Source organism: Mirounga leonina, unplaced genomic scaffold, assembly GCF_011800145.1.
Source record: "Mirounga leonina isolate KUSES-001 unplaced genomic scaffold, KU_Mleo_1.0 Mir_125, whole genome shotgun sequence".
Classification (NCBI taxonomy): Eukaryota; Metazoa; Chordata; class Mammalia; order Carnivora; family Phocidae; genus Mirounga; species Mirounga leonina.
The window spans coordinates 68913344-68923751 of record NW_023270305.1 but is presented as its reverse complement, the minus strand read 5'-3'; the positions used below and the strand labels follow the sequence as shown (position 1 = coordinate 68923751).

At 47.5% G+C, this 10408-nt stretch overlaps 1 protein-coding gene across 1 annotated transcript; it reads right to left on the bottom strand.

Moving 5' to 3' along the window:
• Positions 1-6754: 6754 nt before the first annotated feature.
• Positions 6755-8584, bottom strand: LOC118008215 (cytochrome c oxidase subunit 5B, mitochondrial). Its single transcript, XM_035001716.1, has 4 exons — positions 8436-8584; positions 7815-7888; positions 7543-7642; positions 6755-6953 (listed from the first exon to the last, which is right to left on the bottom strand). Exons 1-4 carry the CDS (start codon positions 8536-8538, stop codon positions 6841-6843), a joined length of 390 nt encoding a protein of 129 aa, XP_034857607.1. The 5' UTR covers positions 8539-8584; the 3' UTR covers positions 6755-6840.
• Positions 8585-10408: the final 1824 nt, after the last annotated feature.

Here is a 10408-nt window from a genome sequence, read left to right as displayed (position 1 = left end):
TCCTTGTGGTTCTTTGTGTTGTTGTTCACTCATCCATCCCTGGGGACTTTGAGAAAGGACCAGCAAGAAGGCAGCATGGTACTGGCTCTAGCTCAGAAGCCTGAGGGTTTCAGTGGTTGGCGGGGCAACGTGGCACAACCTGGGAGGCCCCAGGGGGTTGGGCTCTCAACCTGGTGGTAGAATTCCCCTGCCTCATTACCCACTTGCTGCAATCCACCAGGAGGAGCAGAGAACAAGGCTGCCTTCCCCAGCCTTATTCCTGGACAGGACCTCGTGGCAGGCAGGGCTTGGGCTCGGGGCATCTGCACCCGCCCATTCTGTCTGGGCACCTCTGCTGGCCTGCTCAGACATGGCCGAGGCTGACAGACCCAACAGTGATGTGGGCTCAGGGGTCAGGCCAGCTGGAAGGAGACTGCTGGGGGAGGTGGAGAAGGCTGTGTTGATGAGCTAAGCTCTGAAGGAAGAAGCTGAGTGGTGGGGGATGGGAGGGTACGGTGAGGCATGAGAGAGATTGGTGACTGTCTGCCCTTTCCTTCCTTCATCAGGGATTTGGACACCTGCAGTATGTCCAGGGAGGTGCCACAGGTTTGGGCCCAGTGGTAAACAAGACATGTCTTTGCCCCCAAAAACGTATGGGTTAGGGGAAGAAGATGGGACTGGCCATTTTGGTAGCATTGTGGGGCTGGGAAGAGGGGCATCCAACCCAGCAAGTGGTGGGCTGACTTGCACAGGTTCAGGAGGGGTCAGGCAGGTAGGGGAGGGTGTTCCTGGTTGAGGTAAGAACTCAAAGGGATGCCGGGGACCAGTGGGGCTTGAGAGAAGGGCATGGACCCAAGTGATGCCAAGTTAGCAGGGAAGGGTAAGTGGCCTCCTCTGGTTATAATGCAAGATAAACCCAAAAGGGAGGTTGGGGCCAGCTCGTGGAGGGCCTTGAGCGGGTTTTTAGCTGTGTCCTAGGTGATGGGCAGCCGGCCATGGGAGGATGGTTGTCATAGCCGTGTGTTGTAGGCATTTGGATTTGGTGGGGTTGAAGGAGGTCCGAGAGCTGAGATCAGGTAGTAAGGGAGAGCTGACTGAGGCCTATCATCACAGGGCATTTTACCAGGCTTTGTGGTCACAAGGTAGTTAAGCCTGTATGTGCCCTCAAGGGGAAAACAATTTACAGAGAACGCTTTTTGGGGTTGGGTTCATGATACCACTTTCTCCAAACTACACAGGTTTGGAGCATTATTACTTTGACTCCTTTTCCTTACCTTCTCCACTTTCTGCCATTTACCAAGTTCTGTTGGTTCTTCTATAATGCCTTTCCTACCCGCCGCTCCTTTACTGTGCTGGCCTCTACCACCCTGTCTTATGATGCTAGCTTCATTCTCCCCCCTACCCAGTCCATTTGCTCTTGGATCTCAAGCCCACATAGCCTTGGTTCTGCCACTTCCTAATCCAAAATGTCAGGCAGTTCTCCACTGCCTGGCAGAAAAGAACTGAATTGATGCACCGCAGGTAAAATCCCCTTCATGAACTACATGCTGCATTAAATTCAGGCCCGTTGGGATCTGTTCCTTTCCTGTTGTAGGTTCACACATCATCATGCTTTGCCCGCCAGCTTCTACTCTCTGCCAGGAATGACTTTGCCTCATGTCTGTCAAAATCCCATCCTCTAAGGCCAAGCACAATGCAGCATCCTCCCCACTCCCTCTTCCAGCAGGGACAGTACGGTTACAGATCTCTGGTCATGCCAGGTTTCCCACTGTTGGAGAAAAGCTACAGACAAAAAGGTGGTAAGGCTAGAACGAACTTTGTGGTATTGGATTGGGATTGGAGGTATGGACTCATGGTTTTTAATACACATACAGATAGATGCTGAAATAAATAGGCTTCAGTGTGTGAACGCTGGGGTTACAATGTATGTACGTATTTCCCAGCCGTGTTTGCTTAGAGGACCTAGACACAGTGACACCCCAGTAACAGGCACATACAGTGCTTCTAAATACCACTCTTCAGTAGAAGGAATCAGATCTAGAGGAATTCCAGATCTAGAGCAGAGAAAGTATAAAATAAGCCTGGTATATCTTGTGGTACCATAGAGTAAAGAAGTGCCCCGAAAAGGAGGCAGAAGGACACAGAAACCAACTTGAAGGAGCACCAGTGATCAAATCTGTGGTGGATGATAAGCCATAATTTAAAATACTTATGAGTCCACTCTGATATAAATAAACTGAATAGATGTAAACATAGGGGGAGGAGGGACAGTTCTTCCTTACAGTAGTTTAATTCCTGTGGAAGGAGCAATGGAAAATGGAAATCACCACAGGCAGGCAAACACCACAGTACTAACTGTTGTAGACAAAAATGGATGCAAACATTAGTGAGCAAAAGCAAGGACATTTGCATTGCTTCAGAGTATCTCCCCACAAGATAACTAGTAACTACAAAAAGGAAAAATAGTAACTTTATGGCGCAGAAACCTAGTGGATAGCACCTCAAACCAATGACCAAAGTGTGCCTCCGCAGTCATTAGTCACGGTCTCTTGAGGTGCTGTACTAAGTAAGGCTGCAGCGTCACCCGTGCTATTCCCATCACCTCAGTCTGGCCAGGGACAAACAGGCAAACCCAAACTCAGGGCATCCTGCAAATTAACGGACCAGTTCTCTTACTCAAAAGTGACAGGTTATGAAGGTAAAGACAGCAACTGTCACAGATTGGAGAAGACTAAGGCATGACAGCGAAATGCAATGTGAGGTCCGGGACCGGACAAGGACCTTACTGGGAAAGCCGGCAAAATCAGTGAATAGCCCCGTGTGAGTGTGAATTTCCTGGTTTCAGTCAATGTGCTGTTAACATTAAGGGAGACCGGGTGGAGGGTAAACAGGAACTCTGTGCAGTCTCTGCAATTCTAAAATTACCTCAAAAGGGTGGCGGGCGGGGAGAGCTCAGGCTCAAGCTGTGTTCTGCATTCACAATCCTGTCACCACAACTAGCTAGCTGCATAATCCTGAGCTGTTCCTAGGAGTCCCCATCTCTAAAATGGGGGTGATAGGGCGCCTGGGCGGCTCAGTCGGTTAAGCGACTGCCTTCGGCTCAGGTCATGATCCTGGAGTCCCGGGATCGAGTCCCGCATCGGGCTCCTTGCTCAGCGAGGAGTCTGCTTCTCCCTCTGACCCTCCCCACCTCATGCTTTCTCTCTCTCTCTCAAATAAATAAAATCTTTAAAAATAAATAAATAAAAATAAAATGGGGGTGATAATAATAGTACCTACCTCATGAGTTTATAAACAGCCTGGAAGGGTGAGCCTAGAACATTCTGTGCCGGAAAATTTAAAAAGTGCTCAAAGAATGATAGGGACATGTCAAAAGGCCACAGGTGCCAACTTGAAGAAGCTCCTACCAGCCAAATTTGGAACAAATTAAACATCAGAAGCTAAATAATAGTTACGAATTATAACCCACTGAATATAATAAAGCATGAGTCCATTCTGATATAAATCAAAGTCTTGGTGAGGAGCATTTCAGTGTTGCCCGCATAAGATACTTACTAAGGAGCAACTGCACAGTGAAGTCTGACAAACGTTAGTTTAATCAGGTGACCAAAGTGAACCCTGTCAGCAGTGGGACAAGGCGACATCACACGCCTAGCAGGAAGAGTGCAGCATCACCTCTGCAGTGCTCGTGCCCAAGACACATAATGCTGAACCCAGTCCTGGGGGAACATCAGACCAACCCGAGTTGGTGTAATTTTCAGAGGTCTGGAAAGACCGAGGAACTGTTCCAGAGTGGAGACGACTAAAGGGACATGACAACTAAAGGCAACATAGGATTCTGAACTGGCTCTATAAAGGATATTATAGGCACACTTAGCAAACCTTGAATAGGGTCTGAGGATTAAATGGCAGAACTGTATAAATTTTAACTTCCTGATTTTTGATGGTCATATTATAGGTATATAAAAGAACATCTTTGTAAAAAACATACACTGAAGTGCGATGGGGCATCAGATCAGCAGCTTACACTCAAATCGTTCCAGGAAACAAGTTTTTTATTCTGTATTTGCAGATTGTTTAATACCGTCAGAGTGAGGCTTATCTTCTTCCCTCGCTTCTACAGGCTACATTCCTTGCCTGGTATTCCTTCGCTTCTAGCCTCCTTCTTCCATCTTCAAAACAACAATGCTGCATCTCTCTGGCCATTCTCCCACAGTCACATCTCCCTTGGACTCTCTTCTGCTGCTGCCCTTGAATTATTGAGCCCACCTGGATAATCCAGGATAATCTCCCTATTTTAAGGTCAGTTGATTTGCAGCCTTAATAACTTTTTACTACATTACCTAATGTATTCACAGATTCTGGGACTAGATTATAGACATCTTTGGGGGCCATTATCCTGCCTACCACAATCTGGACATGTACTGGGGATTTTTCTTTCTTTAGGGGAGAATGTGTTGTTGTTTTTTTTTTAAGCAATCTCAACATCCAGCGTGGGGCTCAAACTTACAACCCTGAGATCAGGTCGCATGTTCCACAGACTGAGCCAGCTAAGCGCCCTGAGAATTGGGTACAGCTTTATTTATTTTTATTTTTTTTAGATTTTATTTATTTGACAGATAGAGACACAGCGAGAGAGGGAACACAAGCAGGGGGAGTGGGAGGGAGAAGCAGGCCTTCCACTGAGCAGGGAGCCAGATGTGGGGCTCGATCCCAGCACCCTGGGATCATGACCTGAGCCGAAGGCAGATGCCCAACGACTAAGCCACCCAGGCGCCCCTGGGTACAGTTTTAAAAAGCAAAGAGGGTCTTGAAATTGAGGGAGGGAGAAGATAAACCCAATTAATGACATATGGAGTCAAAAGCGCACCCTAAGAAGGGTGGAAAGGAAGACAGTGGAAAAGGAAGGGGGAATGCAGGAGGTAGGCCAGACAGAAGGGCTGAGTGGCAGTACCGGAGTAAACTCTTGTTTAGAACAGCATTTGAGGTGGGAGTGGTATGGGTAGATTTTTTTTTAATTAATTAATTTATTTAAAGATTTTATTTGAGAGAGAGACACAGCGAGAGGGAACACAAGCAGGGGGAGTGGGAGAGGAAGAAGCAGGCTTCCCGCTGAGCAGAGAGCCCGACGTGGGGCTCGATCCCAGCACCCTGGGACCATGACCTGAGCCGAAGACAAGACGCTTAACGACTGAGCAACCCAGGCGCCCCAGTATGGGTAGGTTTAATAGATAGCTAGGTATTCCCCTTCCCAAAGGGAATGGCCTTGAATGGCAGACAAATGCTCTAGCATTTCCTGGAAACCAAAGATAATGACAGCAAAGAATAGAAACAGCAGCTCTGACTATACCTTGAAGAGGAAGTAAGGCAACATTGGGGGAAATGACTTTTCTCCCTAAAGCTCCCCATCATCAGCTCAGCTCAAAGACCTAGTCTGGGCCGCCTGGGTGACTCAGATGGTTAAGCGTCTGCCTTCGGCTCAGGTCATGATCCCAGGGTCCTGGGATGGAGTCCCGCATCGGGCTCCCTGCTCGGCAGGAAGCCTGATTCTCCCTCTGCTTCTCTCTCTGTCTCTCATGAATAAATAAAATCTTAAAAAAAAAAAAAGACCTAGTCCAAACCAATTTTGTGGAGAAAGTAACTAAAGCCAGCTCTGTGGCTAATCCCAACAAAAACAGAAAGGTACCAGGTACCAGTTCCATTTTACAAACAGCTTTTGAGAACTTAATTGTCCAGGATGTCACAAATATAACGTAGCTGAAATGGACTTTTTAAAATTTCTTTCAACTCTTATTTTTATTATAATAAAGTTCAAACATACACAAGAGTAGAACTATGACCCTTCTTCTACCTGGCTACAATGTATCATTCCTGCCCGAAACTCCTCTTCCTTTTCTTCCCACTGTTTTAAAGCTAATCCCAGACATACTTCACCCCTAAGTACCTCACCAAGAATCTCTAACGCATAAGTTAACTCCATTAACACATCTAAAATTTAATAAATCCCTAAATGTCAAATACCCAAAGTTCAAATTATTCAATTTGTTTTCTTTACAGTTGCATTTCTTCAAATAAAGATCCAAACAAGGTCCACGCTTTGCTCTTGGTTGTTATCTCCCTCACTTCCATTTCACTTGATAGGTTCTCTCTACTCTTTTCCTCATTGCAATTTTTTAATTTTAAACTATTTTTTTAAAGCAGGCTCCACACCCACTGTGGAACTTGAACTCATGACCCTGAGTTCAAGAGTAGCATGCTCTACCAACTGAGCCAGCCAGGTGCCCCTCCTCACAGCAATTTATTTGAAGAAACTGGTCATTGGTTTCTGGAATTGTCTCATATTCTGGATTTTGCTGATGGTATCCCCATGAACTATGCCTTGAACCCCAAGTCTTCAAAGCTCCCAAAACTCTGGTCACAAGGTCACCCTATTTTATAACAATACTGTAAGCCATCTGCCAGGCTCTTTATATTACGTTATTACTTCTAACACCTCACAAGGTTGGTTTGTTTGTTTTGAAGATGTAACCTACCCTCAGAGGGCATGCTCCCAGTGACAAAGCTAAATGATGGAGCCAGTATTACAAGTCCAGTCGGCCTGATGCCATAGCCCATGCTTTCCCCATAGCAGATGGTCCCAATCATTGTATTATGGGATTGTCAATCTCGGCATACACAAGCACATGGATGGCAAAATAATATTAACAGATAGCTATTCCCAATGTAAGAATCCATGCCTCCCAAAAAATAAAGGATAGAAATAAGACCAGCCAACTATGGGAGAAGGAGCCAACACAATGGCTAGTCTTTATTGGAAAGAAGAAACTTCACAGCACATTTTGAGTAAGTTAGTGCAAAGGCTCAGTGGGCCAGCTGGTGAGGCACCAGCTTGTAATGGGTTCCACAGCTAGGGCATCGCTGGGCCTCGCCTTTGTGCAGCCAGAACCAGATGACGGTACTATTGTCCTCTTCACCTGAAAGGGAAAAGGTGGTTGAAGTCCATCCAACCTAGAAGTGGAGACTTTCAATATTAACCTCCTCCTCAGACACCTCTAAGACACAAAGTTATGGCTGACATCTTAAGAGATCAATTCAAGCTCTCTCCTTCCCCACTTTTCAGATGAAGAAATGAGGCCCTGAGTTTACTTATGGGCTCACATCAGAGTCACTATTAGGTTCTAAGAGTAGTTCTGCCTATGTAGAATCCCAAAGCATAGTCCATTCTGATATATAGCCCTAGTGCCTAAAATGGTATCTGGCAAAGAAGTAGAATAAATATTTTCTGGATGAATACTCCTTCATGCTGCATCCCCAATGAGCTGGTATTACTGATGTTCTATGCCTCTTTAGAGTAAGGACAACCTACTTAATTAATGAAGGTTAATGAAGTTTGAAAGGGCCAGGGGACCCTTAGAATAACTCATTTACACACATATCCCCTTTACACACATGCACACGCACACACACACACACCATACACACAAAAGATTTGAAACATCTTACTGACATCCTGTATAGAATACATTAAACAAATGGACAAAAAAATAGTGGTGAGGTACTTACAAATGCAGCCCACTATTCGCTTGTTGGTGATAGATGGGACTAAATTAGGGTCTTCCTTAGTGCCTGAAGCTGCCTTTGGGGCTAGCATATTGTATGGGTCCTGAAAAAGAAGTAAGCCATTATGCCAAATGATCCCTGCCCTCCAAAGGCTAGTGGTACTGTTCCCACACAAATCAGGTTCCCTATCTCAAATGCTACCAGAGAGGAGACCGTTCTGATCCCATCACCCAAGACCATGAACTCCAGAGAAGGCTCAGAAAGGAGCTTCTCACCAGTCCTTTCCGTGCAGCCATCATGACCTCCCTCTCCAGCCCAGTCGCCTGGTCATCATCAGTAGGAACACCACCTAAGGGAAAAAAACGTGAATTATGATGTCTGAATTATCAAGACGAAAAATGCATTATACACGAACGTTTACATATAATTTACAAGCTCCTAAGGGCTACTCAAACACACTGTCTCCTAAGAACCACTGTCACGATCCCCAAAAGCGGCAGCACAGGGTAATCTTTTCTTCCTTCAACCACGGAGACCAATATTTCTACACATTTTTTCTAAAAGGAAGTCAGAGTCCTACTGGGGTTCGTCCAACTTGAGGTGAGCGCGGCTCTGAAGCGCAGCTTAGCCTCTCCGCATCCCGGTTGCAACCCCTGTCCCCCAAGGTCACCCGGCGCCTCAGTTTAGGATTCTTCCGGAGCGGGGGTCAGTTCGGTGCGCGGCAGCACAAGCGGCCAGGAATAACAGGGAGAAGCCCGCCGAGCCTGAGGCATTCAGGGCCCCGGAGCAGTCACTGGGGCCCCGAGGAGCTGAACGGCCCGCCCCGCTTCGCTGCCCTGGCACCACCCCGGGAGGGCAACGGTGCCGGTCCCTGACGCGCCGGGCGGGCCGAGTACCTCCAGATGCCATGGTGCGCACCGCGGCGACTCCATTGGGACCGCGGGCCCTAAGGGCCTGCGCGGCCAGCGCTCCAACTCCGCGAAGTAACCTTGAAGCCATCACGCCCGCCACAAACACCAGCACTTCCGGGAGCAGGCTCCGGAAAGAGGCGTGACTTCCGGGGGAGGGCTTCACCCCAACCGCTTGTCGGACTTCCGCTTCCTCCAGGCCTGGAGCCCGCCCCCCCGTCACGTGACTCTGGCTGGAGGCCGGGAGAGTCAGCGCGTGCCTGGTTCTCACTGCGGTCCTCCGCTGCTCGGTCCCGGAGGCACCCGGGCCGTCTCGGTATGAAACGTAGGCTTCTGGGGCTTTGCCCTTTACTAACGCAGAGGCAGCTCGTTTTGCGCCCTTGGGACTCCGTGGCCTCCTCCGTAGAATGAGGCGACCACAGTGGAGTTCCTGTGCGTGTTGCCTGCTAGCTGTGCTCTGTAAACGAGGAGGCTTCTTGATGGAACTTGTTAAGCCCGAGTCTGTCAAGAGACTTGCTGGACCCCCAAATGATTTAAATTTATTTTATTCTTTTTCCCCAAATGACTTAAATTTAGGAGCTAGCTCCTGAAGGCCACTGTGTTAACTGTTATGCGGGTTCGCCGGGCAGTGTGAGGCATCGCGAACTTGTTGCATTGGCCCAGTCTGTAAGAACTTGGGCAGGACCTGCCCGCAGTCCTAGCATGTTTCCTGTTACAGTGGCGCTGAGATGATGAAGTCGTTGTGGGGATGAGGTCCAGGCTTCAGGTGGGGCCGGGGAGGGGAAGGAGGATTGGGCCAGATTTAGGGCCCCTCCCAGGACCAAGACCTTTGGTGATGTGGAGTGAGGGGGTGGGCTATACCCGGAGGTTATTAACCAAGGAACAAGTTAAGGGACGCTGTTGTGTCCTGACTTGTTATAATTTCAAATCCATGTTTTGAAAGCTTGTTTTGGACAAGGTTGTTTGTGGTTTGAACTCGTTTTGAAGTTGGGTATTAGGACTTAATGAACTCTCGCCCCTGGCGTGGAGAGGACTGTTATGTCCTTGCTGTAGCAGCAGTGGGTCCATCGTGTAACAGACTTTTAAACATTAAAAACCAAGAGGTTTGACCAACACCTCGAGAGTGTTCAGTCTGGGCAAGGCTACTCTTTCTTGATCTAAATAGTTCTCTGAAGATCTTGAGACACTTTCTCCTGCCCTAGTGAGGCTACTTTTGGTCAGCAGTGGTGTTAAACCCTGCAGCAGTCTTAGAGAAGGGGCATCTGTCCCGGCCTTGGCACTCGTAGGCAGTGGCACAATCCGTTTAGTGGTCTCGTCGAAGCAGCATACCTTCCTGCCAACACTGGTGCCCTGGGAGTGCGGAACCTAAGCTGGAAGCTTTATCCAGCTTTTAGTTGGAAGGATTGACTCTACCCAGTGTGGAAAGGTATACCTCAACTAAATTTGGACTTTCATCTCCCCTTGCCTGGAACAATAGCGTAATTAACCTGTCACTGGTTTGAAGTCTGTTATTTCTTTATTAGCTTATAAAGAGACATCCTTATGCTATTGACTTGTGAAATATTATAAATTTTAATTCCCTCAGTGAACCTGTATTAAATAAATCGTTAGTAAAGACAGTCTCAGTCTCTGAGCATAATTTGCCCCAAATAAAATAGGGGAGCAAGAAGGGAAGTTGATAATGGGAAGTGGAGTCACCGAAGGTACCTGGGCCAGAGTTCTCTGGTTAAAACTGAAAACATCTTCCATAGCTCCCGATGCCCGCAAGCTGAGGTGTGCAAGCTTCTTAGAAGGGTCAGCATTCAAAAGTGTAAACACTGCCCCTCATCGGCTGCTAGGACTTTGTTCACATTGTCAGTATAGCCCTATCTCAGTCTGACTCCATGGAATATGTTTCCCTACCAGATGGAGATTCCCTTCAGAGCAAGAATTATGCTCTATTCATCTTTGAATCCTCAAGT